General features: G+C 47.9%; 13 protein-coding genes across 13 annotated transcripts; 7 read left to right on the plus strand and 6 right to left on the minus strand.

Moving 5' to 3' along the window:
* Positions 1 to 1,024: 1,024 nt before the first annotated feature.
* PADG_06041 (uncharacterized protein) lies at positions 1,025 to 1,713 on the plus strand (the record flags this gene model as incomplete). Its single annotated transcript, XM_010763012.1, has 3 exons — positions 1,025 to 1,123; positions 1,258 to 1,486; positions 1,592 to 1,713. 3 exons carry the CDS (start codon positions 1,025 to 1,027, stop codon positions 1,711 to 1,713), a joined length of 450 nt encoding a protein of 149 aa, XP_010761314.1.
* A 1,298-nt stretch (positions 1,714 to 3,011) lies between these two features.
* Positions 3,012 to 3,947, minus strand: PADG_06042 (lipoyl(octanoyl) transferase; the record flags this gene model as incomplete). The annotated part of the gene is made up of 1 exon (XM_010763209.1): positions 3,012 to 3,947. The coding sequence occupies one exon, from the start codon at positions 3,945 to 3,947 to the stop codon at positions 3,012 to 3,014; it is 936 nt and encodes a 311-aa protein (XP_010761511.1).
* A 341-nt stretch (positions 3,948 to 4,288) lies between these two features.
* PADG_06043 (uncharacterized protein) lies at positions 4,289 to 5,824 on the minus strand (the record flags this gene model as incomplete). The annotated part of the gene is made up of 10 exons (XM_010763013.1): positions 4,289 to 4,354; positions 4,422 to 4,475; positions 4,558 to 4,610; positions 4,690 to 4,841; positions 4,885 to 4,963; positions 5,035 to 5,110; positions 5,183 to 5,237; positions 5,346 to 5,423; positions 5,484 to 5,627; positions 5,712 to 5,824. The coding sequence occupies 10 exons, from the start codon at positions 5,822 to 5,824 to the stop codon at positions 4,289 to 4,291; spliced, it is 870 nt and encodes a 289-aa protein (XP_010761315.1).
* Positions 5,825 to 6,235: 411 nt separating this feature from the next.
* On the plus strand, positions 6,236 to 7,469 carry PADG_06044 (uncharacterized protein; the record flags this gene model as incomplete). Its single annotated transcript, XM_010763014.1, has 2 exons — positions 6,236 to 6,439; positions 6,528 to 7,469. 2 exons carry the CDS (start codon positions 6,236 to 6,238, stop codon positions 7,467 to 7,469), a joined length of 1,146 nt encoding a protein of 381 aa, XP_010761316.1.
* Positions 7,470 to 8,837: 1,368 nt separating this feature from the next.
* PADG_06045 (uncharacterized protein) lies at positions 8,838 to 9,807 on the minus strand (the record flags this gene model as incomplete). Its single annotated transcript, XM_010763015.1, has 2 exons — positions 8,838 to 9,320; positions 9,382 to 9,807. The coding sequence occupies 2 exons, from the start codon at positions 9,805 to 9,807 to the stop codon at positions 8,838 to 8,840; spliced, it is 909 nt and encodes a 302-aa protein (XP_010761317.1).
* Positions 9,808 to 10,949: 1,142 nt separating this feature from the next.
* On the plus strand, positions 10,950 to 12,913 carry PADG_06046 (uncharacterized protein; the record flags this gene model as incomplete). Its single annotated transcript, XM_010763016.1, has 7 exons — positions 10,950 to 11,089; positions 11,247 to 11,256; positions 11,438 to 11,595; positions 11,714 to 11,760; positions 11,817 to 11,912; positions 11,983 to 12,665; positions 12,782 to 12,913. 7 exons carry the CDS (start codon positions 10,950 to 10,952, stop codon positions 12,911 to 12,913), a joined length of 1,266 nt encoding a protein of 421 aa, XP_010761318.1.
* Positions 12,914 to 14,075: 1,162 nt separating this feature from the next.
* On the minus strand, positions 14,076 to 14,717 carry PADG_06047 (uncharacterized protein; the record flags this gene model as incomplete). The annotated part of the gene is made up of 1 exon (XM_010763210.1): positions 14,076 to 14,717. One exon carries the CDS (start codon positions 14,715 to 14,717, stop codon positions 14,076 to 14,078), a length of 642 nt encoding a protein of 213 aa, XP_010761512.1.
* Positions 14,718 to 15,075: 358 nt separating this feature from the next.
* PADG_06048 (40S ribosomal protein S27) lies at positions 15,076 to 15,988 on the plus strand (the record flags this gene model as incomplete). The annotated part of the gene is made up of 4 exons (XM_010763017.1): positions 15,076 to 15,118; positions 15,319 to 15,464; positions 15,622 to 15,684; positions 15,806 to 15,988. The coding sequence occupies 4 exons, from the start codon at positions 15,076 to 15,078 to the stop codon at positions 15,986 to 15,988; spliced, it is 435 nt and encodes a 144-aa protein (XP_010761319.1).
* A 977-nt stretch (positions 15,989 to 16,965) lies between these two features.
* On the minus strand, positions 16,966 to 19,341 carry PADG_06049 (uncharacterized protein; the record flags this gene model as incomplete). Its single annotated transcript, XM_010763211.1, has 3 exons — positions 16,966 to 17,551; positions 17,681 to 19,016; positions 19,137 to 19,341. 3 exons carry the CDS (start codon positions 19,339 to 19,341, stop codon positions 16,966 to 16,968), a joined length of 2,127 nt encoding a protein of 708 aa, XP_010761513.1.
* A 722-nt stretch (positions 19,342 to 20,063) lies between these two features.
* On the plus strand, positions 20,064 to 20,984 carry PADG_06050 (uncharacterized protein; the record flags this gene model as incomplete). Its single annotated transcript, XM_010763212.1, has 1 exon — positions 20,064 to 20,984. The coding sequence occupies one exon, from the start codon at positions 20,064 to 20,066 to the stop codon at positions 20,982 to 20,984; it is 921 nt and encodes a 306-aa protein (XP_010761514.1).
* Positions 20,985 to 21,315: 331 nt separating this feature from the next.
* Positions 21,316 to 23,046, minus strand: PADG_06051 (proteasome regulatory particle lid subunit RPN5; the record flags this gene model as incomplete). Its single annotated transcript, XM_010763018.1, has 5 exons — positions 21,316 to 21,924; positions 21,988 to 22,476; positions 22,538 to 22,774; positions 22,839 to 22,895; positions 22,960 to 23,046. The coding sequence occupies 5 exons, from the start codon at positions 23,044 to 23,046 to the stop codon at positions 21,316 to 21,318; spliced, it is 1,479 nt and encodes a 492-aa protein (XP_010761320.1).
* A 1,403-nt stretch (positions 23,047 to 24,449) lies between these two features.
* PADG_06052 (uroporphyrinogen-III C-methyltransferase) lies at positions 24,450 to 26,218 on the plus strand (the record flags this gene model as incomplete). Its single annotated transcript, XM_010763019.1, has 2 exons — positions 24,450 to 24,774; positions 24,834 to 26,218. The coding sequence occupies 2 exons, from the start codon at positions 24,450 to 24,452 to the stop codon at positions 26,216 to 26,218; spliced, it is 1,710 nt and encodes a 569-aa protein (XP_010761321.1).
* A 592-nt stretch (positions 26,219 to 26,810) lies between these two features.
* On the plus strand, positions 26,811 to 27,377 carry PADG_06053 (uncharacterized protein; the record flags this gene model as incomplete). Its single annotated transcript, XM_010763213.1, has 3 exons — positions 26,811 to 26,857; positions 26,927 to 27,008; positions 27,105 to 27,377. The coding sequence occupies 3 exons, from the start codon at positions 26,811 to 26,813 to the stop codon at positions 27,375 to 27,377; spliced, it is 402 nt and encodes a 133-aa protein (XP_010761515.1).
* Positions 27,378 to 27,781: the final 404 nt, after the last annotated feature.

Genomic DNA, 27,781 nt, shown 5'->3' on the forward strand with positions numbered 1-27,781 from the left:
CCCCCCCCCCCCGTAAGAGATCGCCATCCGGGAACGCTGCTAGCCTCGTCCCAATTCAACGATCTGTCGGTTTCCGGACTCCCTCCATATTTACCTCTCCCGTCATCCATTCACATCGTCTATACCCTGACGTAGCCGCGGTACGTGCTCTCGTCATAATGGGTTTGTGTCGACGGGAAAAGACGGTCCATCGTAAGCTGGTGCTCCTGTGAGTAAAACCCCTTCCTCCGGATGGAAGCGCCTGTGTTTGCCCTATCCAACGCCGCCTCAAGTCGCTGCCCCGCCATGTACATCAAATGTTATCAGTATACTAACGGGGTCTCTTGGATATACAGAGGTGACGGCGCATGTGGAAAGACGTCGTTGTTGAATGTGTTCACAAGAGGGTAGGCACATACATGCATCTCTACCTACAATACTTTAGACTTCCACAGGTCTAACCCTTGACGAACCGTGCATGGTTGACACGCACTGCGGAAGGGGGAAGTAAAAAATAAAAATAAAATAAAAATAAATATAAATATAAGAAAGAAAGAAAGAAAGAAAATAAAGAAATAAACAAAAATAAATAAATTTAGCGGAGGATGAACAGAAATATTGTTTTGGAATCTGTACTGATCTTGCATCTAATGCGTTGTACAGGTTCTTCCCTACGGTCTAGTAAGACACCACACGATTCCATCTACATTTTCCTGTCTCCACAACCAGATATGATCCCCCCATAGCCTAAGAGAAGAATGCCAGTGTTGACCAAAGCGCCAATATATCCGTTTTTCCGTTGTTGCATGGATTGCAGCGAGCCAACTGTTTTTGGTATGAAATAATAGTTCACCTCTACCCTTATATATCGCGACATGACATTGGTTTGGCTGACTTGATTTGCTTTTGAATATAAAAAATATAAATAGAAAATTACGTACATGGTAAGTTCGGCTCCGTCCCTCATTAGTCATGGAACTGGTTAGCAAAAATACCAAATGCTAATTATTTGCGGCAACCAGATGTCTATGTCGATGGTATCCACATGGAGGTCTCCCTTTGGGACACCGCTGGCCAAGAGGAATTCGATCGCCTACGTTCCCTCTCATACGATGACACGCAAGTCATAATGTTGTGCTTTAGCGTAAGCTTCGACCGTCCCGTTTAGTTTTGCGTGGTTGGTTGGGCGCATTTCATCTTCTCAACGTTGAAGTTTTGGAGCGGAGAGAAGTGACAAACAAAAGTTAACAGCTAAAATTTTCGACGGGGGAAATATAGGTCGACAGTAATGACTCGCTGGAGAACGTTGAATCGAAGTGGCTAGCGGAAATTGCCGAACACTGCGCTGGAGCTAAAATCGTCCTTGTCGCCTTGAAGTGCGATCTGAGAGAAGAGGTCGATGAGAAAGATGGAGAGGAGGGAAGATCGCAAACTCCGGCGAAATCAATCGTTAGATACGACCAGGGACTCGAAGTGGCTAAGAGAATTGGTGCGCTGAGATATCTAGGTATGAAGACCAGTCGCTTGGATTTCTATGGAGGTTCCCCCTTTTTTTTTTTTTTTTGAAGAAAACACTTTTGTCTAATTTTTCCTTTTGGTTTCTTTTGAATAGAGTGCTCCGCCATGCGAAATCGCGGCGTCAACGAGGCCTTCACAGAGGCTGCTAGAGTTGCACTGACAGTAAAGCCTGCGAGATCTTCAGACAGCAGGGTTGACAAGTGTGTGATCCTGTGATATGCCTTTGAAAGGAAAAGTTCTCAGGATCACACATGCATGCACTACGGAACTAGCTTTTTGTGTCTCGGCCCTGATGATGACCATTCATATTGGCCTTTGCTTAACCCACGGTCCCAAGTATATCGGTCCTTATTTTCCTTTGTTTCTAGTTAATACGCATCACGCAATACCCCGAACTACCCCAGGCTGAAATCCTTTCCGCGTTGATTTTTCTTATGGTCAAGCATGACGTAGACATAGGGCAGTTACGCCTTTTCTTTTCTCGTCTTCTTCGGCCTTTTTACCCATTATTGTTTGTATGGCCAGGGTATGTGGACATTTTCCTCATTTTTTGGTTCACATAACTCTTTTCATTCACGTTACCATGTCACACTTTTACAATCCTCCACCCCAATTGCCAACCTTGGAGTGGTCCTTTGTTTTTTTTGTGGGTGTGCCATCTTAACGGAGCAAAATAACTCAGGGCAACGGGATCTCTAGATTGATTCCAGGTTGCTTTCTTTCTTTACTCTTCTCTTTTACTGCAGATTTCTTTTCCAACTCCTTCTCGCCCCGTTCCCGCCTTTCCCTCCCATGCCGCAGAATCCTGTACAAAGCTAGTTTTGTTACTTTCTGTTTGATTCTGTCTATTCTCCTGTCTTTCTATGTGGTAAGATAACCTTCTGTTTGCTTGTTAATATTAGTAAATGTATATTCATATCTTTCTCCCCTTCTTGTCTCTCTGTGAACACTTTAGGAGATTTTCCTACGGAATCACAACGCCAATACCTCTAATGGCCCGTTTCACTCTTTGGAAAAGTTTTCAAGACACCTTCTGTATGTGTCTGGTCAACAACGTGCTTATCCCCTTGCGTCGTTTACTTCTTTTAACTTTTCTTTTGGTACGTTCTTTAGTCATCTCCCAGTCAGATCCAGCGATACACTTATTAGCGATAAACCTGAAGAAGTTCTGGGGAAAAGTGGGCATACCTTTTTAAATGATAATAGTTTTGTTCCGCTTCTCGGATTCTCCAGATAGTCTTGCTTGCCTTTCGTGTGCGAAAGAGGTTTGGTTGCTAGGCTTTTGTCATGGAGGACATTCTTTATTTATTTCTTGAGAAGCTTCATATTATCAGCGTCACTACTGTACTTGTGTGAGATAACGTTTCTATCCAGCTCTCTAGAAGTATCTATGCAATATAAAAATCCCATCATAAAACCAATCCCAGAACGCCATCGCAATGCTAAAAAGGAGCCTTCTATCCAAAACTCAAAAGTAAAAAATCCAGAAGGTAGCTGGGGTCTCCCATCTTTCCTCATTCCCGGCCATCCCCAAGTAGATCGCCCTCCTCTATCCTATACACCTCGTCAATCCCCACCCCGCCGCCCGTCTTACAACAACCATCAACCGCCCCCGGAGTTCCAACCTGATTTACCCTCCTCACAAAAGCAGCCACAAACCTCTCCGCCACTTCTCTCATAATATCATCGCCATCCCTAGCATCAGCAAATCTAACCCCGCACCCAACAAGGCTCGTCGGCTCCCTCCCCTCCAACCCACACGCAACAATATGACGAAAGAACCACATCGGTTCCTCCGTAACATTCAGCCCGACACCGTAACTGCTCACATACCGACGCAGATGCACGCCTACCGCCGCAATTTTCTTAGCCAATTGGTCACTGCCGCCTCTCCGGCCATCTTGTAGCTGTGATTGTTGGTCCACCCAGACACCGGGATCCTGTTCACTCAATACGCCGCCTTCAACCCCATAATCGCTCAAGACATCTAATACACTTCTCTCCAGCAAGCGGATGTGCTGTCGTGGACCCAGTCGTAGTCGTCGCAGGTCGAGAATTGTATATGCGACCAGCTGACCGGGGCCGTGGTAGGTGGTTTGGCCGCCGCGGAGCGTTGCGTGGAATTCAGCCAGAGGGAGCTGGGAGGGGGAGGTGCGGGTGAGGAGGTGGCGGATTGGTTGGAGTGGCGTGGGGAGGAGGTTAGGATCGAGATTGTTGGAATTGGTTGTGTTGGTTCGGGGGAGGTCGCGGCGGCCGGTAGTGTAGACGGGATGTGGGGTGAAGGTTAGGATTGTGGGGTCAGGAGGAGCGGGAGCGGGAGTGGAAGGTGGAGAGGATGGAGAGTCGTAGAGCTTTTTGTGGGTCAGGAGGCGGGAGACGAGAGTTTGTTGGAGACGGGAGGTGTGGGTGAAGGGCGTTAAGTGGGGGATGTGGAGGTGGGCGAGGCGCATGTTGATAAAAGGGGGGCAACAGGCGCCACAGAGGAGATATGAGTGAATCGATTATGCCTCTTCTCTTCTCCTGTCTTTTGAGATAAATTGCATTCTTCATCAATGGACATACGCCTGGGCAACGTAAATGTTTCCAAAAAGGATATTTTGAAGCTCAACTTTTTGGATAGGAACCAAGTGATCACGTGATTTCATCTCCGAGTTTCTTTAGCTGTTAAATGAATTCATCCATCCGTTGAATTTACTCAAAGCTTGGAGCTAGCAAGCCCATAGGGGAATCTTGTGATTCCTCAGAAGTATTCTGTTCTGGCACACTGTATATTGTTGGAAGCATGAATATATCACAAGAGCGTGTACCCGCTTTCAACGTTCAGCGGTGGAGTTACAGCAGCAATGTCCCCCATGATCTAAAGCTCAGTGGTAGCCTTGAAGGGGAGACTTGTGTGTGGGATATCTTGCCTGGCCCTCAGCTACATCACCGATAGCAGCAGGAAAACGATTGTCTCCGGCCCATGCCCACCTGGTTCGCTGGTGACGTGTTGGCAGAAGTCGGAGGGCGAGCGCCCCTGACGGTGGTATAGCTACGGTCCTCGTTTAAGAAAACTCGTACTTTTGGCTGCGGCGCCGGTTTCGTGATGTCACCATAGGCGTTGACCATAACTACTACGAGCGGTGATTGAACAACGAGACGGGTTCAAGCAACGCCTTGTTGCCCCTCAATAAGTTCTGGGGTAACTCATACGTATTGCCTGTTCATGAGTACGTTTAAGGATAACCTGGTTGAGACACCATTCTTTCCGAACCCGTGCATAGGGGCCACGGTCGATATGTATGAATTTGTCAGTATATTCCACTGTGCACGGAGTAGGGTTTACAAATTTGGAGAACACGACACTCCAAGCGAACCCCGTTAGAATATCTAGAAGAGCAACAGCACAAGGTCGTTTCAAATTCAGGAAGAGATGAGGCTATCATCAATCGATGAAGATCCCATAGGCTAGTCTCAACAATGTCCGCTAAGAGTTCTTAGCCGTGAAGCAAAATCATCTCAAGGTCTAACTGGCGGTCCGCCTAGGTGTCGACGTACGTGCTCTCAAATTCGCAACGATTGACTGGAGAGAGCCAGAGAAATGGAATAGGATTTGGAAGCCGTTTTGTCTGTTCTGACGCGATGTCGGCCTAGTTTCTAGGCCGTCATGCCCTCTCACACTGGCAGGACCTTTGTCTTACAATACAAACGGGTCACACTCCCCATTCACTGCCATCAGATAATTCAAAGTGTGGACCTCTCTATCTTGCCGTTCTCAGAGGCTAATGCATTGTAAATGTATTGCGAAATGCCAATTGAGGTCGTCAATAGTTGCTCCCGATCTTTGGTGCCAAAACGGTTGCCCTAACAAAGACCTGGGATTGTAGGTCGCCGAGTTGGATGACGTATACTTGAAACAGAGCCCCCGATACTCGACCTTGAGCCTTCTGCTAGCTATAGTAGGATGCAACATTCCGGTGTGGGTATTTTTTCAAAGCCATTCGTACACTTCGACCTCACTAAGAATTTCGTTTTCAAGGTCTTCGGACGCATATGCTAAGAGACTCGATGTCTTGACATAACAATCAAGCGGCGGCGACAGCAACCAGGTGGGCTTGACCGTTGGGCCTCTATCCTCAACCACGAGTTGCCTACATCATAAAGCTGTGCCAGACAGTGAGCTCGACTTTTGCGACCTCCCCATTTGGCAGTGTACAAGGAGTGGGTAAAATGACCCGGAGGGAACTGAACTGGAATTCGCCATCAATGATAGTTTGAATGCTTCTTTCGACCAGACGATCTCAATCCCCTCTGAGCCCTCCTGGCTCTCCGTGCCCTCCAAGGCCATGTGTGATTCTTCCCTAGGTCAGCAGCGTTTCTCGGAATTATTTCCCTTCTAAGCTCTTCGTCAGAGGTTGATTCTGGATATCGCATTGGTAAAGGTCCGCTTTTCGCGAATAAAAATGTTGGAAATGAAGCTCAGTTGAGCATCACGTGGTTTTGACAAATTACGTAACACGTTGCCCGGGCAGCCGCCCCGCCGCACGTGATTAGTGTATGTCTTGACTTAGCCTTTCAGCCGACGGGGAGAGTTGAACCATCCCACAATCTAGCTAGTTAATAACTAACTTTAACTTCCGTCGCAAAGTTGTTGTTGAACCTGTTAATTTTCAGCATGCAAAATCCACAACCTAGATGACCACTGCTTTATCGACCTGGAATTGCTGTTGCAATGTGAGTTGCTCCGCCAATTGGACATATGGAACTATCTATTGACCCTTTCTCGTTTAGGGTGGATATAGCAGTGGATGTTCGCTTGCGCAGCGCCATACTATTGAACGATGTCTTGCTGGTCAAACGCATCATCAAAAACAACCCCAAGTTCCTGGAGAACCCAAACTACGAAGACAAGAGCAATACATCGTTGCACCTAGCCGCCATCCTGGGTCACCTTGAGGTCGTTGTATGGAATCTTCCCTCCCGTCCAGCTTTACCCTTGGGCCTATTTTCTTTTCCAGGTATATCGACCCGCATCTAAATATTTGTTGCAGAAACTCCTCGTATCCTTCGGCCACGACTCATGCACACCTAAATTTCTGAAGACCGGCCTGGACACCGCCCCAGGCATCAGCTTGAATACTGACGGAGCCACCCCTCTCCACATGGCAGCTATACATTCTCACCCTGCCTGCGTGCAATACCTCTGTACCCAGTTCCCGCAAACCATCAACCAGCCCGACAACAACGGCGCTACGCCCCTTATGCTTGCAGTCCAAAACTCGAACACCTCCCACACCCCACAGAGCACATGCCTAATCCCCCCGAAACAACGACCGCGTTCCTCTTCCAATGCTTCAGAGGATACGAACACGATCGCGACACTGCTCAGACTGGATGCCTATGTGGCTTTTACGGATAATGCGGGCAATACAGCCTTGCATTATGCCAGTGCATGGGGCAATCTGAAGGCGTTCAGGCTGCTGGTGTCAGCGGGTTCGCCCCCTTTGGCCCTTAACCATTTTATGTGTACGCCAGCAGACTATGCATTGAGTATTCAAGCAGGGGTATATTTCCGTAGTCTGATTTCGGAATTCGAACGATTAAAAGTGGAATCACCCAAATTACAGCAGCAGCAGCACCACCACCACCACCACCACCAACAACAACAACAACAACAAACAATGGAACTCTCCTTGAAAGTCAAAGAGAGCGATTTAAATAAATCACCTGCCAATATGGCTTTCCAGCAAACCCATTTATCCCCAATTTCTCCGACGGAGATGCGGCTGGCCAAAATGGGACTCCGTGGCCCGCGAGCAGGAATTCCTGCTCTATCTACGGGTTCTGTACGATTGGTTTTGCAGGATGATCGTGAAGATGCGTTTGCTTCTGATACCCAGTTGACGGCAAGGAAAGTTAGTGTGTTGGTGGACGCAGGCAGCGCCACTGGACTGACAAACCCGTACGCTGGATTTCGTCGGGGTTCGAATTGACAGGATTGATTATTATTTTGTTTACACGTTGCCGTCCATGGAACGTTTGCGTCGGTTTGTTGGCATATACTATTTTGGTTCTAATCTGGCTTCTTGTGCGCATCGGGCTATCTGTCATTGGAGAAAATAACGAGGCGATAGTGGTTCATTCACCGGCTGAGATTTCTCTCTGGCTTTAGTGCACTATTGACGAATGGTTGACTCATTTCCAAGGAATGAACCTTTCTGCCTGCTCGAAAATGTGTACGTGCGTATATGCCAACCTGAGCAACACGTAGACGCTGATGCTTTCCGTGGTTATGGGCGCTTGTTTGGATACCATTTCCTACCAATCTCCCCCCTACAAAACATGACACGCAGGCTGGACCTTTGCAAAATACCAATGGCAATCTTCAAACCGCAGAGGCGGCTAAGCGAATTGATAGCCAAATATTATTTTACTCCCACGACCCCAAAGCCACGTATCATGTAAAATAAAATTACTGTGTCTTGCCATTGCCTCGCCTTGCTGTGATTGCATGAATAACATCGAATGGGAAAGCTCGGAACATTCGCAAGCATGTCTCAAGATGCATCCATAGCACTTCTCTCCAAACATCCCAAATTTTCATTCCGTTCCTAATCTGACGATAGCGTATGTTGTCACTGTGGCTGTGCCTACTGTGCATGCATGCATGCATGCATACATGGTTCATGGCCATGGACTATAACCCCGTAGTTGCAATAGCAAATCACCTCCGCGATGTTTCACTGGCCCAACATCAGACTTAGAGCATTGTGGGGTTTCCGAAGATAAAAAGTGTGGGGTCAGCAACTAACTAGCCTTCCGCGGGTCCTCGGGGTTAGCTCCGCTACCCGACATCAGGATCGAAGATTCCACTGTTGAGTCAAATTCAATATCCTGGGCTCACTGAGTATCAGGCTAATGGGAAGATCTTGGAATCTCACCTTCCTGGTTCTTTTGAGATTGGGTCCCCAGAGCTCATCGGAACCATTCTTTTATGGAAGAGCGCAGCGCTTCCCATGGTAACCAGCGGGCTTTTTTTTTTTTTTTTTTTTTTTATCACACTAGTATTTTCCTTCAAGGTTGGCTGCTCGGATTTGCTAGGATTTCTCTGATATCTCTCCTGGACGTGCACCCTGGGGGGACTGCACATTGCGCAGTTGAGCAAGCAGTAACTAGCTAGCTAGCTACGGCCCCGCATATTGCCAATGCAGCTACCAGATATCCCACACCCTGAATATCGTCATTAAAATCCTCCTGCGGTTGCTGGATATTGTCTTATGGTTGAATTCAAAGAACAAAGCTGTCACCCCCTTCTATCGAATGCTACAGAAATTAAGATGAGACATATGGCTCAACTAGAGCTAGAAGAAGATACTTAGGGTCGTAGCGCTAGAGCTTGGGATGTGGTACACCATGAAAACCACACACCATCCCGAGTCTTGGGATGCAGAATGTCGCGCTCCCAAAACATAGGTGGCATGATTCCAAATCCCCGATCCCTGTCCAGGGGTGTACGAGGATACTCCCTTGAGCCTTGTCAGGATCAGTGTCCAAAATCTATAATAAGGGGCACTGTCCCGGTCCTGCTTGTTATCCAGTGTCAAAAATAGCAAACCGATATCATATCGTGGTCTGTGCCTATCAAAAGACAAATTCCCACACACATCCCGAATTTCTACAAAACACAATCGAATCTTACAAAGGTGCAAACCTTCTTCTTCAATACCGCCGGAGCCTTGTTGTTGCTCCATCCACTGCTCTCGCTCGTGGATAGTTATATGGCGCAACGAATGCGGGCGAAGAGGGGCCGCCACAGCGGATCTTCTTAAATGCCGGCCCTGTCTCTGTCTTCGAAACAGCAGCACCATCATCCATATAGCTTAAGGAAGTGGGTGACTATCATACATCCATACACTCAGGAGAAGCAAAGCAAAACATAGCAGGCAGAATCTGTGGTGCTGGACCGATGAAGACTGCAGGCGGGGACGGGGTTGCCAGCACAAATCGAACAAGAGGCCCAAGAGGATTCGCTGCGGTAATTACTCTTGGGCACCCGCCGTCTTGCTGGGCTCTACCAGGACAAACAGGAGGACCTGGCACCAAAGCATAGACCTGTGGACGTACGTCCAACCGAAGCTGGAAGAAGAGCCGCCATATGGCCCATCCCAGAAGAAAGCCCAGCCAGGCTGAGGTCCCGGTCAAGGCTCGGGATTCCACAAAATTATACCCAGCGGGGCGATGGCAGATTGTATGAGAAAAGAGGTCAACAAACAGAGCGGGAAAGGAGGCGGCAACATTTAAGGGCTCGTCCTTCGAGGCAGGGAGCGTCATTGAACAGACCGGCCTTATATACATATATAGATACCCAGGTAGATATATAAAAGTTTTATTTATAATTCTTGTGTGTCTGTGTTGGGTCTTCGTGTCATACTGTGTCATACTGTGTCAATTTCATCCTTACCCTCCTGTTCTATTAACATAGGCTGAGAACATGAAGTAGACACCTAGTATATACCTTACCGAGCTCTTTCATATTTCCTCTTCTCTTTTGCCCCCAGGTGATTCGTTACTTTCTCACATGCAAACTTTTAACAGACAGCACAAGGGGACCCTGGAAGCCCTGGAGCCCTATAAACGGCGTTTGGGGGTGAGCTGGCGTAACATAGCTAACCTAGCTGTCTTCCTCAAATACGGCCCGTGTGGCCCAGCGTTTTTCCAGCATCAGACCCAGCCAGCTTCCAGCTTCCTGTGTGAGACTGGCACTTCTGCTTCTGTCAGCAGTTTGGTCTGCCAGAGGAAGAAAGCTTCTCCAGCAGGTCGTATTTAGTTAAAGCTCTTTCCTACATCCTGAGCCCTGTCTTTTCAACTAAACAAAAGAAAAAGAAAAGATAGATAAAGTTACGAAGCAAAAAGGCGGGTTTGGGATGGAATGATTTTCTGCGGCTCCTGGGGTCATCACGTGAGGCCAGCGTGATCTGGCCAATCAGACAGCCCAGAATTGTCAAAGCTTGTGAGCGGCCTTTTTTTTTTTTTTTTTCTCCAACGGTTTGATTTTCGTTAAACTTTTTTACCTACTTTCATTCAATGTTGTATATTCCGCATGTCGCTTCGCTACCAACAACACCCCGCGCGCGCGCATCTGCATCCATACCTCTAACATAGACACCTCTCGCTGCTCTACTCCCTCTACTACCTACCCAGGGTGTTCTCTCCAGCCATCCACCCGGCAAATACACAGCATAGCGCCGCGCCAATTGCCCAGGTACCCCAGTGTACTTGCGAGGTAGTGCCCAGCTGCCCAGCTGCCCAAGGTGGACAGCGATCTACCGACAGAGGTTACAAAGAAACAAGAACAAGAACAAGAACAAGAACAAGAACAAGAACAAGAACAAGAACAAGAACAAGAACAAGAACAAGTACAAGTACAAGAACAAGATCCAAAGGTCCAAGAATCTCCACGAATCCAAGAAGCCATGGTCTACATCCGCCAACACAACCTCCCCGCCCTGCGCACGTACCGCTACTCGGGCGTCGACAAGTCGCTCGTCTCCAGATACGTGCTCAAGCCCTTCTACACGCATGTCGTCATTAAGTGTTTCCCGCTGTCTATGGCGTGAGTTACACGTGATTGTGATTCGTTTGCCCGTTTGCATTTCCCCCCCTTCTGTTGTGGTTTATTTTATTTATGTTATTCATTTTTTTTTGTTCATTGTAATGCTTCATATCCTAACCTCACACTAACATCTCTCACTTCTCTAACGCACTTCTAGACCAAATGCTGTAAGTGGACGATGCGAATTAGGTCTTTCTTACCCCCTCCCTTCCTCTGCTGATGCCACTAAACATGTCACATCATTTTGTTGTCTTTTTATATTCGCTCCTTTAATATTCCCTCCTTTCCTTTTTCATTGGTTTACCCCATGAACAGTCAATCGAAAAAACTAACTTCAAATTTATCCAGATCACACTTACGGGCTTCGGTTTCGTGGTTATCAATCTCCTGACTCTACTATGGTATAACCCTACTCTTGACCAGGACTGTCCACCTTGGGTCTATCTTAGCTGGGCTGTGGGTTTGTTTCTTTATCAGACTTTCGATGCCGTCGATGGGACTCAGGCGTATGTGTGCAACGATTTTTAATATGTTTCCATGCATGGGGGTTGCTTGAAAAACCCTTGAGCGGGGTTGCTAGAGGAGGGTCATGACTTGGTGCTAATTTTCCATTTCCATGCACAGACGGAGAACTAAGCAAAGTGGACCTCTAGGCGAGCTTTTTGATCATGGTAAGCATTTTGGCTCCCTCCCCAGGGAAGATCGTGGATACTGACGTTTTATCCAGGAGTTGACGCCTGCAATACCGTACTGGAAGTCCTCATCTTCGCGGGAGCAACGAATTTGGGGCAATCATGGATTACCGTATTGACTCTGTTTGGCTGTACCTACCCCCTTCCCCTATTTATCACCCACTATGTCCATCCTGGGAGCCCTGCTGACATTCCCTTCAGCTGCTTTCACATTCTACGTCCAAACATGGGACGAATACTATACCCAAACCCTAACACTAGGCATAATCTCCGGCCCCGTCGAAGGCATCCTAACACTCTGCACCGTCTACGCCACAACGGCCATAAAAGGCGGCGCAAGCTTCTGGCACAAACCCATGCTCCCAACACTCGGCATCGGCCCCTCGATCTCCATCCCGCCATCCCTCTACAACCTCCCCTTCACCTCCTGGTACATCGTCTACGGCGCCTTCGTCCTCCTCTTCAGCACAGCAAACAGCATCCACAATGTAATGAGCATCCGCCGCCAGCGCGGACAGGATGTCTACAAGCCGCTGCTGGGCCTGTTGCCGGCAGTTGGCTTGTGGGGTTTGGTGGCTGCGTATTTGTACCTGCAGCCGGTGATTCGGGAGAGGCATCTTGTGCCTCTTTCTATGTTTGTGGGGCTTATTAATGCGTATTCTGTTGGGAGGATGATTGTGGCGCATCTGGTTAAGACTGAGTTTCCGTATGGGAATGTGTTGCTTTTACCGCTTGTTGTTGCGGTTGTGGACGGGGTTGCGGGCAGGGTGAGGTTGTGGGAGAGTATCTTGGGGGTTGAGAACGGGGACGGGGAGGGGTTGTATCAGGTTGCGTTCTTGTTTATGGCGTTGGGGATGGCGGTGGGGATTTATGGGAGTTTTGTGGTGGGTTCTTTCCCTTCCCCCTTTTCCCCCTCTACTTCTCTTGCTTCTTGAGTGCGAGGGGGAATTTAATATCGTGTCCTTGATCTATCGCAAACTCACTCTGTGCTTGAATATAGTTCGACGTCATCACCACCATCTGCGACTACCTGGATATCTGGTGCTTGACTATCAAGCACCCATATTGCGAAGGAGCTGAGAAGGCGGAAGTGGTGATAGAAAACTCTTCGCCGAAACCGAAGCTGTCATGATGACGATAATGGTAATGACTATGATGATAACGGCGATGAAAAGATGAGGATCTAAACTAGCAGGGACCTGTAGGTGCGAGCCGATCTGTATCGGCCTTTTCATGGTTTTTCTCATAAGTGAAACAGTTCAGAGGGGATGGGAACTGTGGTTTGTGAGCGGGTGAGTCATACATATGTGGTTTACGGGCGTTGAAAATCGCTCCGCCCTCCTCATCATTCAAGTCTTTTTTCTTTTTCTTTTTCTTTTTCTTTCTTATTTTCTTCCTTGTTTAAGTTATCGTGTTGTTCTCAATATCAACATTGCCTGCTATGTTTTGCTTCTCCTGAGTGTATGGATGTATGATAATCACCAACTTCCTTAAGCTATATGGATGATGGTGCTGTTGTTTTCTTTTGCTTTTCCTTTCCACGTCGTTTTGTTTTGTGCATCTCCAGTCTATGTATATTCTATGAACCTGTTATTGTCCGTTTTCTTTTTCTCCTTCTCCTAGTCTCTCGTCAGATATCCCTATAAACCGTTGCTACGTTGTATGTACAATATACGTTTTCTTCCTCCTATAACGCTGATGCCTTTTTATCTCCTTTTTACTTTTCATTCCCACGCCTCGTTTATCCCCCGTTTTTACTCCAATGAATACTTGTCGATCTTTCAATTACAGGTTATCTATATGCGTGGAAATGAGAGGGAGAGTTGTATGGCTAGTCATTGTGAAGGTGTGTTAAATGCATGGCTTGTATAATGGGTGGATGTCTGGTCATATTTCTCGTACATTCATAAATGAGAAATTAAATGGATTGCTGCGTTTGAAGAAGACCAGGTTAGAACTTGATCTGGAAAAGGAAGAGAAATGGAGTTTTTCAAGTCATAATCGTACATCCATTTATAGATACCAAGGCAAGTCGGGGATATCACACTTACACAAATGACCACACCCACACCCACACACACACACACAGAGAGAGAGAGAGAGAGAAACCAAATCATAGAGTAACAAATATACTGGTGAAACCAGTATGCTAAACATAATCTTCGCCCAATATTCCGCGAGTGCGACGAACATATCACGAGAAAATCAAACGGCTATCACGCACAACTTTGTTTATTTTCATGGAAGCCTATCAGCCCAAGCAAGACCTCATAACTGGCGTTCGATAATTCGTTTTACCCAGGACAATGAGGTGCATTGCCTACACCTGGCTGGCCTGCTGTAGAGATACCGGGAGGCAGGTTCGCAGCCGAGTGAACCCCGGTAAACACCGTTTTCAAGTTCCCATGTGCGTCGACACCTGCAAGGAATGTCGCACCGGGGACTAGGTAGACCTGTGGTGCATCGGCAGTACCAGTACCAGTACCAGTGCCCGGGTGAGTTTTGGGGGAATTGTTGTATGCTCCCCCCGGTGCCCGGTCCGTGTCTGCACCAGGTCCAGTGCAAGGGCCAGCACCATTGAGTTGAAATGGGCTTGGGGTCTGGGTGGTTGATAATTTTGAAACTTCGCTAGCAATCTGGTGCTGGTGGAAAAAATAGTACGGCGCTTGGCTTTGGCCTGGTGGGACGGGTCCCATGGGCCAGGCGATCATTGGCATCATTTCTGGGGCCGCTATAACATGGCCTACCTTGGTGTGGGTGTAGGTTGTGGTGGGCACAGGGGCCCAGCAGGCCTCGTGGAACATGATGCGGTTCTCCTCGTCTACGACGAAACGGAAGCCTGCTGGGTTTGGGGATTGAGCATATGGTGAGGGGACGCCGCCATTTGGAGGGCCCCAGGTTGTAACATGCGAGGTTGGGAAGGTGCTCCAGGTCATGTTTTTGGGAATGTACTGGGTGGTGATTTTAAAGGAGGATTGATGGGAGGTTGGGGGTTCTTTTTTTTTTAAAGTCATGGAAGCATGTGTGATATCTAAGAGTATGAGAAAGGAGGGCAGCAAGGTAGAGCCAGAATCCAAGGGAGATTCTTGGTGTCTTTATAAATAAAAAGATCCTACTATAGTAGAAGCACATTGTCAGTGATATCTATTTGGTTGTGCAAATATCCAAATATTCACTTGCTTGTATATGCCAGGGCATTCTGTTTGTTGTTCTCCTGTACGCAACGGAGATTGTTGGTGAATATAGAATTATACACCATCTTTAAGTATATTAACAATGCATCAACACCAAGCCATGGCCTTTTATACGTCTCGCATGTTGTTGAATGTTGTACTGCGTACGTTGAAAGGTGTTCAGGGGCTGGAGTTGATGTTGCGGCTGAAATAAAGTTACGCTGACTCAGCTTCGACCACGCTAAGCCCAAAACAGCGGGCTAAGCGAGTGCACAATTCCGCTGCGGTAGCCCATATTAGTCATCCTCAGTGACCCTTTTCAACATCTCTCCTCCTCTCGCCCAAGATACACGAATCTTCTCAGTCTCCTCATCGCCGCCCTCCGAGATCCTCTTTATCGACCCTTTGAACTTGCTCGCTCCGACTGTCTATCTCGACAAGTTCATTCCACAGGTCATAGCATCGACACCGTCTCCAAGCTGTCAACATGGTAAGCTCCTCTCCGGTCGTGTGATGTGTGAGAGATGTCTGGTTATCATCACTTATTATTATTCACTATCACTTACCGTCTTCACCTAACCCCGCCGTCTCTGGTATCGACAATTTATTAATTTTTTTTTCTTTTTTTTGTGAAGAAGCCAACACTAACACTCACTTTCACCAATAGGTTCTCGCGGTCGATCTCCTCAACCCTACGCCCCAGGCGGAGGCCCGCAAGCACAAGCTGAAGGTACGCTATAACCTCTCCTCCCTCCTTTTCGAACCGTTGGCATGCGCAGGGGTATCATATAGATATGGAGATTATTCCAGGCATTGATCAGATGAACTAACACGCATTCGATCTAAAACAGATGCTTGTGCCTGCTCCTCGATCCTTCTTCATGGACGTCAAGTGCCCCGGTTGCTTCACAATCACCACCGTCTTCTCACACGCCCAGACCGTCGTCATCTGTGCCGGCTGCTCGACCGTCCTCTGCCAACCCACTGGTGGCAAGGCTAGATTGACCGAAGGCTGTTCTTTTAGGAGAAAGTAGAGAAGAGGGGGGTCCGCGCCTTGAATGATGATGTGATGACGATGGCTGTTGTTTGATAAAGTAAAAAATCACCTCAAAGTTATCGGGAAATAAATCGAAAATGGCGTTTTTAACTTCTGTCAAATATCTTCTGGTCGTCTTAATTTTGCTTTCATTTTCTTTCATTTGCGTTCTAACATCCTTTTTTTTTTTTGGTGCTCACCCTACGATACGATCTGCCGATAGAAGATGGAAATATCCGCTTCGTTTTTTCCCCCAGTGACTGCCACAAAAATAATAACGTGCAAAAAAAAAAAAAAATAAATAAATAAATAAATAACAACGATTCAACTTGCATACAGGCATTTTCGCGTTCCTTTTTCTCTCACCCGACTATTACCCGACAAACCCCAGAAAGAAAGGGAAAGAGGAGGAAGTTCCAGGTATCTTGCAAATCAGAAAACCAGTTCTGAAATTGTGTACCATCCTGTACATTTTGCTTCCGACTTTTGGCAGGCAAACAAACGATAAGAAACTTCAAGCGTCAAAATGCTCTCGCAGCTTCGTTTACCCTAATTTCCCTACCAAGATCAGCAAATATCAACAGCCAAATAGGCCCAGGGATCCGAAACGAGATATGTGGAAAGCTGCCTTGTATTTCATTCAGTGTGCTAAGGTTGCAACGGGAATGGTTTGGTGATTCACGTCAATGGAGGTTGCCAAGGCAATCACTTTTGGAGAACTGTTCGATCCGTTGAACATCCACAGTGAGGCCTTTGCTCGTGGTCTGCCTGAAATCCCTTGCCCTTCTGCCTCTCTGCGACTTAAGCTGCCATATACAGGTGGTGATGAATATTGGCCAAGTGGTTTTGCTGTTGGGACTTGTAAATGCGAGTTTACGAAAAGTAAAAGTGGAGATGAATAAAATAGGATACGCAGGGTAGGGAAACTATAATGCAAAAATACTATCCAAAACGATTCACCAAAACCAACCCCAATCACAACTCCTTACCCTTACTGCTGTCCCCGCTCAGAAAACTCGTAACATGCCCCAACCCTTCCAGCATATTTTCCACAAGCCCCGGCATCCCCTTCCCTTTCCCTTTCCCCTTTCCCTTCCCCCCCAACCCCCCCGCAACCCCCCCATCCATATTTACAGTCGAACTTCTCCATCTCTTCAACATCTCCGGCACCACATACCCAACGTAAATCTTCTGCGGATGCCGCATAGCCAACGGCCACAGCTCCTCCATCCACTGAGCCTGCGCCGTTAACAGTGCAAACAGTTCAGGCCAGATCAAGCTTGTCTGGATGCGCATCTCACCAATGTACCCGGGCGATTCCTCGGGCCGCTCAAGGCCCTCGGCGGGATCAAAACTTGCGTCGACGGCGAGGAGGAAACGGGTGTCGAATTGTGCGGAGGAGGGCGTTGTCGTTGTCATTGTTGTTGTAGTTGTAGTTGTAGTTGTCGTGATGTTATTGGCGAAGTTGTAGGAGGAGAAGCTGGCGGAGTCAAGGACTAGGAATGAGTTTTCGTCCATGCCTCGTGGGAAGTCGGGGGAGGCGAGGAACTTGGCGAAGTGTCTGGTGTCGATTTTATTTATTAGCAGCTTGTTTTACCTTTTCGCCAGGTAATACACAGTTTTGTCTTTTTCTCCATTCTCTTCTTTCGTTTTGGGGGAGTGTTGTGACGTCGATATGCGCTATACATACTTTTTGGCACCATCAATGTCATCTTCCGCAAGCCCCAACTTCTTCCCGTCAAACGGGTGTAGTTCCAAAAATGGCTTTAGGTCCTCTGCTCCGTCGATGCCGGAGCCCCAATCTGCCAGATCTTGTTTTATATCATTCAAAAGCATAGACCAAACATTATCATGGGCCGTGTCACCGTCATAGCAGAGCCTGTAAATTACAAACCCGACTTTGCGAACAGGTTGATCTGTGCTCGCAGAGTCACGGATGCCTCTCAATATATCGCCGATCCATGCTACAGGTGAAAGTAGTTCGGGTTCTGGATACCATTGAACCCTTTGCCGCGTTCGTTTCTGGGCCTCAAGTTGAGTGTCAATGGTCTGGTACAGGTGGGCTTGCGCTGACTTCTCTGTTTTGGGCGCGGGTTCTTCGCCTGGGCTCCTGACTAGGTTTTCTCGCATATTTTTGGTCATGCCCGTTGTAAGGGTGTCGAATTTAAGTTTATCGAGATATGCCCAACGGCGTGTGGCTAGATCTGGGCTTTGCGTTTCTGGAACTTCCTCGGGAGGTGGGGTGGTATGCCCTCTATAGCCGTCCATGGGCATGAAGATAGTATAATCAGCCTCCGCAGCAAGCCCAGCTAGCCTACGCAGTTTGTTCACGATGGCCAACTGATCCGGGCTTATAGTATCCTTTAACACAGGACCCTGTGTGCGTATGTGTTGGAGGAGCGGCTGTCGTAGGTCCTCAAGGTGAGAAATAACCCAGTCGTGTGCGCGCCGTGTCATGACCTCGTAACGAACACGAATAAACTCCTCCCACAAAGCTGCCATTTTAGCTTCTTGACGTGGTCCCTGCTCGCTCTTAGAACGTCGCAGTCTATCCAATGCATTATCAAATTCCTCCAAGTGGTCATAAATAGAATTGAATGTGCCGCACATATACGAGGTATGTTTGGGAACATTAAGGTAATCAAACGCAATGATAACAGCTTCGATATATTGGCAGGCATATTCGAAGTTTTCGGCCTTATGCAGCTCCTTTTCACGCCATTGGTTTTGCGATAGAGGAACCATACCCTCCCATAACCGAGTCTTCATGGCGTGCACTGACTTATCCACTATGGTGAGACGGCCGGGATCCTCGTTTGAACCAATGCTAGTAAGCAGAAGCTCGTTGACGGGCAATTCCAAGGCGTCATGTGGGGGAAAAGCCCATTCCTTGTAGGGAATGATAGTATACATTACCTCTTCTTTGGTGAAGATAGGCAAAGTGGTATTTTCCCCATTGGGCAGTGTCCCGTCAAAGGAAAATATGGAGAAGGACAAAATAGCCTGCGGCGGGATGAGACGGTCAACTAGAATATAATGAGCAAATATAAAATAATGTAAGTTGGGGATCCATATACATATGTATGTATGTATGTATGTATGTATGTATAATTTTTTGGGTGGAGGGAGTGGTTATCGTCTCGTACCGATAAATAGCTTGTCCTTGTGATAAGAAGGATCAAACGGGTCTCGAATGTCTAAGGGAATGTTTTCCAAGTCATCTATCCATTTTGTTTTCAAGGGCAGTTTTTGCAGCAGTTCTTGAGCATCGGCAAGCTTGAAGTCTCCCCGTTCATGAGAGTCATGAGCAACTGGTGAAGGAGACTTGGGATCCTCGTTCTTCCCGGTCATAGGGGCGTTCGCTGTGACAATGCAGGGAAGTTGAAGCAATGAAAGAAAGACAAAATAGCTTACGCATATAGCCAGTAGATTCACACAGCCGGAGAGGCCTGGCATATACCTCATTCTTTACGGCTTCTCTGAATCTAGCGGTGGCATTTGAAATTCGAGGTCAAGCAGCTGCAAGGGCAGAAGGAACTGGATGTTGTTTTTTTACTCTGCCCAAAAGAGCCCAGGAAAATAGCCATGTGAACATCGCTATAGAACTTTAGCTCGAGACTCCTCATTTCCGCGAATTCCAGGCCCGAAATTGGATCTAGTATTAATATATCCGAGAGGTGATGCATGGATATATATGTATTGGATGGATAGATGGATGTATGGATGTATGGATGTATGTACGGGTACCGTACTGCCGTACTGTAACCTTCCAGAAGCCGGGAGTGGAACGCGGCTGCTGAGTCAGCCAACCCTAATCTTATCTCATCTAATCTCCCAAGGATCTTCAAACTCTTTTATCTATAAATCAACAGCAACGATCAACATTTACCCTTTAACAAACCATTCCCTTACGCCTTCATGTTACAGTTCCTATTCCGCCTTGATCTCACGTATCTTCTATGGTTCTCTGCGGCAATGCACTCAGCCTCATTTGCTCTCTAATAAAGATATCAAGGCCCAGCAACCGCTCCTTTGTCCTGCTCGCACCCCCCCTCCTCGCCTCCACCGTCACCATGGCCTCTCAACCCTCCCCTCCCAAACCTCCTCTAAAAATCCTCATGCTACACGGCTACACCCAGTCCGGCCCTCTCTTCCACGCCAAAACCCGCGCGCTGGAAAAGCATATCCAAAAGTCCTTTCCCCTCCACGCCGTCTCTCTCTCCTACCCCACAGGACCCCTCGCCCTCTCCCCCGCAGATATCCCAAACTTCCAACCTTCCTCCACCTCAGACACAGGCGATGAACAACCAGAGATCTTTGCTTGGTGGCGGCGCTCCAACACTGCCAATCCACCCGAATATGTCGGGCTGGAAAAGGGACTTGACGCCGTTGCCCGCGTGCTCGCTGAAGAGGGCCCCTTCGACGGGGTAATTGGCTTTTCCCAGGGAGCCGCCTTTGCAGCGATGGTGGCTAGTTTGCTCGAGCCGTCACGAAAAGTATCGTTCGAATACTTTGCGGAAACGGCAAATAATCCATCAACCACCACCACCACCACTGCTAATGCTAATGCTAATGCTAATGCTAATGCTGCCGGTGAAAGCATTACAGGCATCTCCTTCCCCCAATCCTTTCAGAACCTCACCCACCCGCCCCTCAGATTTGCCATATGTTACTCTGGCTTCATAGCGCCTGGGCCGCGATATCGGGCCTTCTACGAGCGGCCGAGGATCCAGACGCCCGTGCTGCATGTGTTGGGTAGCTTGGATGTGATTGTCGAGGAGGAGCGGAGTAGGGCGCTAATTGGTGCTTGTGAAGGGGATGCGGAGAGAGATGGGAAAGTCATTTGGCACTCTGGTGGGCATTTTTTGCCCAGCCAGAGGCAGTATTTGGATGGGGTGGTTAGATTTGTTAGGGGGTGTTTGGAGAGGGCAGGCGTGGGGCAGGCAGAGGGGGAGGCGGAAGGGAGTGCGGAAGAGATGGAGGTCCCGTTTTAGATGGTGGTTTGGTAGTGGATGTGTGGGGTATCATGTTGAATGCGTTGGCTTTAGAAGGTATTAACACACCATATAGATATATGTATATACCAGGGTTGGTGGGGGCTTCTTGGTAGAAAATTTAAGAATCCACATCAAACTGAGGTTAGGCACCCAGTTATACTATAAATGAGAATATTTTTACGAAAGCATTTAGTAAATAAATCCCACCTACGATCTGTCAGATAGAAAGATATCTTGAGAAAGTACTTTTTATTGTACATTCATTTCTACACAATCCCATAAAAAATAAATCCATTATCACCAAAAAGAGAACGGAGAAGAAACACCTTCAGCGAGCTCTCGTCATTCCTCGCTCGGGATGGGACGGATTAATTCGTGCCATCATCTCCTCCTTAGTAATCAAATGATCGATGCGCTCAAGCAGGCCAAGCAGGCTCTTCATGTTACTGCTCCACTCATTCAATATATCATCAGCATCTCGCGGTTTAGCAAAGCTCACAATTCTAGCTGGGCGGTCTATCTTCGCATAGACGGTCTTGGACGTGACGAGATCGGAAATGTACTTTTCCGTTTCCTCCTCATTGAGATCCAGTAGTTCGGTTAAGCGCCCTATCTCGATGCGGGTGTAGTATTTCGCAACCACGCGGACGTTGTGCTCGATAACACGCTTGCGCAGATCCTGCCATCGGGTATACGCCTTGTTGTCCGTTGATGGGTCGGATTGGGCGTCGAAGACATCCGTGCTGCAGAGATGTGGGCCGAATTGCTCAGCGACCATGGGCCATCGCATCAGCTCGTTTATGGTGAATAGTTTGAGGAGACGAGCCTCGACAGGAACCAGGGCGTTTCGGGAATCCGCTTGGATGCGGTGAAGGAGGTCTGATTGCTCGTTGTCGTGGGGCGATAGAACCACGTAGTAGATAATTCGTTGAAGTGTCTTGGACGAGGTTAGTTGGCAGGGTCATTTCGAGTTGCCTAGGGAACGGATACACAAGCTTACCGCACGCAGCACCGCTGGGTTTTGTTCAACAGATTCGGTATCAAGAACCTGTCGGTAGTGCTTGCAAACCTCGAGGTATTTATTCTCATGGTTTGCGAGAATGACCTGTTGCTCATAATACCTCAATTTCAGGTCCGTCACATCCTCTTGCTTCTCTATTGGTGGGTCATCGGGTTTGCGGTTTCTTTCTCGCTCTTCGATCTCTCGTTGTTCTTTCTCAAGCTCCTCAGGAGTCTTCTTGGGTTTTCGGGCAAAGTATCTGGTGCTAATCTTGCGGCTCAATATCCCGGCTTGCGTCCAGTCCCCTTTGGCTATGCACAGAGACACCTGTTCCAGGATGAATTCAGTTTTTTCCCTCCGCGACATGGACCCAAACGTCTCCACTTGCAACTCGCACAGAATATCGACAGCGCTGGTAAGGTCACCCTGGGACTTTTTGATGTTGGACAGGATGCGCGTTACTCTGGCTCTTTCCACTTCGACAAAAATCTATAGACCATGCCGATTAGAAACAGCCATCTATGATTATCAGGTGCGGTGGAAAGCCAACCTTGCCCTCTGTAACCGTCCTCAGAGTTTCGATCAATGCCATCTTGGTCTCCATATCGGGAGTCTGATCAATAAATCCCATTGCAACCTGCACCATCTTCGTCGTAGCTTGTTTGAGCTGGCCATGTTTCTTCGAAAGGGCGATGACTTGCTCGTTCAGCAGTTTCCAGTCTCCTAATTCTTTGGCGATAGTAACGATAGCAACAAGTAGTCTGGAGGTGGAGGGTAGATCCGACGCCTTGAGGCGGTTCCAGTCAGCATCCATATATAGCAATGTCGAGTGAATATTAGAGGGCACTTACCTGTCTGGCTTGTTTCTCGAGAACCAAAAGCTTGTCGATGGCCTGGTGGACGTTGGTCTAGCAGGCCGGTTGAAATTAGTAGCTGCGCTTTCGTTCGGAGGCAGTGAACCTGGAGCCAAACCTTTGCCAGCTCCTGCGCCTCCGGGACCAGAGCATCCACATCTTTTGTGAAGTCCTTGTCGGCCTTGAATAAGGTACCGTTCGACATTTTGGAGAGGGCGTGTATCAGCTGTGGCAGAAGAGGCAGAAGTTGAAGATTTGGGGTACCAATATTCCGTTCGTCGATTTCGCAGCACTGGTTCCGGTGGCAGGATAGAAGTTATCACTAGAAATCAGTGATCAGGGAAACGTATTCGGTTGAAGTGGCGGGGGAGACAAACAGAAACACAACCGTAACTGGGGCTTGGTTTGGGATGTTGCTTACGCATGAAGTAAAAATGCGGCAGCTCATATAAATGTTGGCGGTTAGTTTAATATCGTGGAGTTATTCAAGACTGATGTGTCAGCGTGATTAGCGCGCGCTTATCTCATCGAACTTGACGGAACAACAAACTACAAGCAAAAGCTCAAGGGTTGAAACTGCGCAAATACCACACGATGGTTATCATGCCGCACTTCTTCTGGCCAACCTGCTATGCCTAGGTAGGTAGCGACTGGGTTCCAAACCAATGGTGCGACAACATTCGGGCTTTTCCATGGATTGGTTTCAAAATCGGTGCATTTTGCTACCGAATACCGGTGTTGGTGCTCACTCTACATCGGGTTTAAACTATTGAGAAATCACTCTGCTTCTCTGCTTCTCTGCTTCTCTGATGCCGGTTTCAAAAGGACCCAAAATCTCTCTACTCTCTTTGGATGTTGGAATCCTCCTCTGATTTATGACTTCGGCTGCACGGCCTTTCAGCTACTTTCCACCAACCTCCTTCGAAATGCTTCCGCAAGTCGAACAGCACATTTCATAGACAAGAGATGTCAGAATCATCTTACCACCAATTTCCAATTTCCAATTTCCAATTTCCATTTTCCATTCTTCTTTTGATGCGGTTCCCTGAGGCAGCAGACAATGGCAAGAACCTGGAGATTTCCAACAGGGTATTATTTGCCGTCTGTGGATAGCTTGTCAAGTCACCCTATATCCTATGTCTATCATGTGATGAAGATATGCTGCTTATATCATCATGGCCTGGGCGATCACGCCATCCTTTAAAGGACTCACAAAAACTTAGTGTTAAAGAGGGAGAAAGTAGATGTAAAATATAACCAATTAATCATATTCCTTTTGGTTTTTGGGTTTTTGGGGTTTCTCATATACTCTTCATCTCTTATCCCCGGCAACCTCTTTTTCCTCTTCCTAGTTGGACATGGTTTAACAGTGGATGGATAGTAAAATCTTCTGTTTTTGAAAGCTTCTATTCATTTAATAATGGAACACTATTTCGCTGATTCTCTACGGAATTTCTTCAGATTTCTGCTTCAGCTTCTTCTTGTCTCTTCTCTGGATACTGTTGAAGTCGAGGTTTGTTAAATGATTTTTGTACCGTATACCCATTGTTTTGTCCATGCACTTTGAATCTCTGCTGAGAATTATACGGAAACATTAAATATCAAGAGATGAAAGATCTATCGTATGAAGTGCCCGGGCCAGCTCCCCTGTTAGCTGCACTAGATGTGAAGGCGCAAGTTCATCTGATTGTTGGTGCAAATCCGCTTGCGGCTGCCCGCTGCTCTAAGTGTCTTGACGTTGGGGCTATTCCCGTTGTCATTGCGCCTGAGAGCGTGGTCATGCACTCTCCTCTTCGACAGAAGATTGAGGAGGGCCGGGTACGCTGGATCGCGCGGATATTTCAAGACGATGATTTGAAAACGTTGGGGCGGGAGGACGTTGACCGTGTTGTTGATGCCGTGTTCATTACGCTTGGAAGGAATAATCCTTTGAGTATGCTTTTCATTAGACGTTCTCGTCAACATCTTACATTTGTTGACCGTCGCTTTAAGGTTCGCATATTTATCGACTTTGCCGCCGGTTACGGATTCCAGTGAATGTTTCAGACGCGCCGGATCTTTGCACCTTTACTCTCCTATCTACCTATTCGGATGGGCCTCTCCACATCGGGATAACAACTTCTGGCAGAGGCTGTAAATTAGCAGCACGTTTACGGCGGGAGATATCTTCCTCTCTCCCCTCTGGCCTTGGTGCCGCCATTGAAACCCTAGGTACTGTCAGGACACGTATCTGGGAAGATGATCATTTGACCAATACGGCTCCTGAAAATCTACCATTTGAAATAGGAGACGATGACTCGACGGCCCAGAAACATACATTCAACTCCCTCGTGACGCCAGAGGACAATGAAGCAGCAAAAACTCGCAGAATGCGGTGGCTGTCGCAAATATGCGAGTATTGGCCACTTCGTCGACTGGCCTCTATCACAGGCGCTGAAGTCGAGACCATACTAGCAGCATATCGATCTGCCAGCGGCAAAACCTCTTCCGCGGGGGACGCTGGACCCTCATTAGCACCAAAGAAAGGGAGAATTATCCTTGCCGGATCCGGACCTGGCCATCCTGATCTCCTCACCAGAGCAACTCTCATCGCTATTAAAAATGCAGACCTCATCTTAGCCGACAAGCTAGTTCCGTCACCCGTGCTTGATCTTATCCCACGACGAACAGAAGTCCACATCGCCCGAAAATTCCCCGGAAACGCAGACAGAGCGCAGGAAGAATTACTCGAAATGGGAGTTACGGCACTACGAGCTGGCAGGACCGTGCTAAGACTGAAACAAGGGGATCCATATCTCTACGGCCGTGGAGCAGAAGAGTACGACTTCTTTAGAAACGAGGGATATGTCCCTACCGTTCTGCCTGGGATTACCAGCGCACTAAGCGCACCGCTCTTCGCAGACATACCCGCCACACACCGGGGCGTTTCTGATCAGGTGCTCATCTGCACCGGTACGGGACGCAAGGGTGCAGCACCAGAGCCACCTAGTTATGTTCCTTCGCAGACAGTTGTTTTCCTCATGGCGTTGCACAGACTCCCATCTCTCACCGAGTCACTCACCAGTCGTCCCGAGGTGGATAAGAGCCCTATTTCACGGATCCTGTGGCCCAAAAATACGCCGTGTGCAGTGATCGAGAGAGCGTCTTGTGCTGACCAGAGAGTCATACGGTCAACGCTGGAGCATGTTTGTTTAGCAGTTCAGGAAGAAGGGTCAAGGCCGCCTGGACTCATTGTTGTGGGTGCTAGCTGCGGTGTGCTTCATTCATTGACGGGTGCGAAATGGACTGTTGAAGATGGGCTTCAGGGGCTAGATGGGCTTGGAGGGACGGAAGAGATGGTTCTCCTCGATGAACTAAGGGCATCACAGAAAACTTGAGGGTTTCGTTGCTTTCTTTTGACGGTAGAGCAGTTTCATACTCGCTTTCCCCATACAACGACCGTATTCTGAGATTACCTTTGATTGGGTGTTTGCACCTGCATTTTGGCGAGGATGGGCCTGTGAAATTTTTCGATATCTAGGGAAGCATCTTGGGATCTTACGCGCAACGCTGTCTGTTTCAGAGCATTCCTATTTAGTTGCTAGGGATATACTGCTTTATCCCGAGATTGAACGTCCATCTCGTCTTTATTTCTGTTCACATATACAATGCACACACCAAGTCCTTCAAGCTGTAATTAGAACCCCTGAATGATCTCTCCCTGATATTTGTGATAATTGATACAAAGTATGCATTAATTTACCCGTACCGTAATTACCAAAAATACCACGCCAAACCAATCTTTGAATAATAGAAGAAACAACTCAAAACGCCAACTTAACAAAACTATTCAGGCTTCCTCGGCTTATCGCTGCTTACTGCTCTTAGGATAGTTGGTTATTGTATGTTCGACTTCCCCTTCTGAATCGCTGCCTGCTTTCTACATATATCAGCGACTCAGCTAAGCACATGAAATACAGAGTCGTCATAATGTCTGCACCGAGACCCTACATCTCCAGCGGGCACATGCTCGAACGGTATGTCTTCTCACACGCAACACTTCATCAGTGAGTGACCTGTCTTGCAATCGTTTGACAATCTCACAGCCCGCCTATCTCCGCCCGAATCCGCTACTTCATCGATGACCTGTATATCTTCCTCGGACTATACGTTGTCAGTTTCTTCTCGGTATGTGTAATACCCCCTCCTCCTCCTCCTCCTCCTCCTCCTCCTCCACCGAACAGGATGCCAACCAGCTAATCCTCCCTTCGTCTATATATACAGCTCAACGCCTCGTTAGCAGCACAAAACTCCCAATTCAATGTCCAGAACATAAACAATACGCAGCTCCACCGGCCGCGATGGGGCAGTTCGACGGGTGGTAGTGGTAGTGGTGGTGGTGGTGGCGGTGGTGGTGGCGGTGGTGGTGGCGGCGGCGGCGGAGGACCGGGTGGTCCTGGTAAGAGGCTTGGTGGCAGCGGTGCAGGACTTACGAAACGTATTGGGCGGGTTGATGATATCCGGGGACCGGAGTGTGGGAGTGGAGGCTGTGGCTAGATGATTGGATGCGAGAACGGACGCGGGGTGGTAGAGAATTGTATTTTGCTGCGGTTTTATCCATGAGATGGGATAGATGGGAGAATTGAGGATGAAGTTGATATGATACCTATGTTTTGTATTTCCCCCCTCCCATGTCTGGGATCTATGCGTTTTGGTAAAATGGATGTCCCTACCTGCTCCCTTGCTGTATGGATGTTCTCGTTTCCTCTACTGGCAATCATATGGTTCCGAACAATTTTCAATTTTCAACTTGTTCTCGACAGAGGTAGATTGGAAGCTAGGAGCTGTCTTGCTTTATCGCCCTCTAATAAATTTACGTAGATGCGGTTTATGCTGCCAAATGGTATATTTGTATGAGACTGTAGACGTTCCACAAGTCCAACTTCCACTGAATATCTTGA

This window comes from Paracoccidioides brasiliensis (assembly GCF_000150735.1).
Source record: "Paracoccidioides brasiliensis Pb18 unplaced genomic scaffold supercont2.7, whole genome shotgun sequence".
In the NCBI taxonomy this organism is placed as follows: domain Eukaryota; kingdom Fungi; phylum Ascomycota; class Eurotiomycetes; order Onygenales; family Ajellomycetaceae; genus Paracoccidioides; species Paracoccidioides brasiliensis.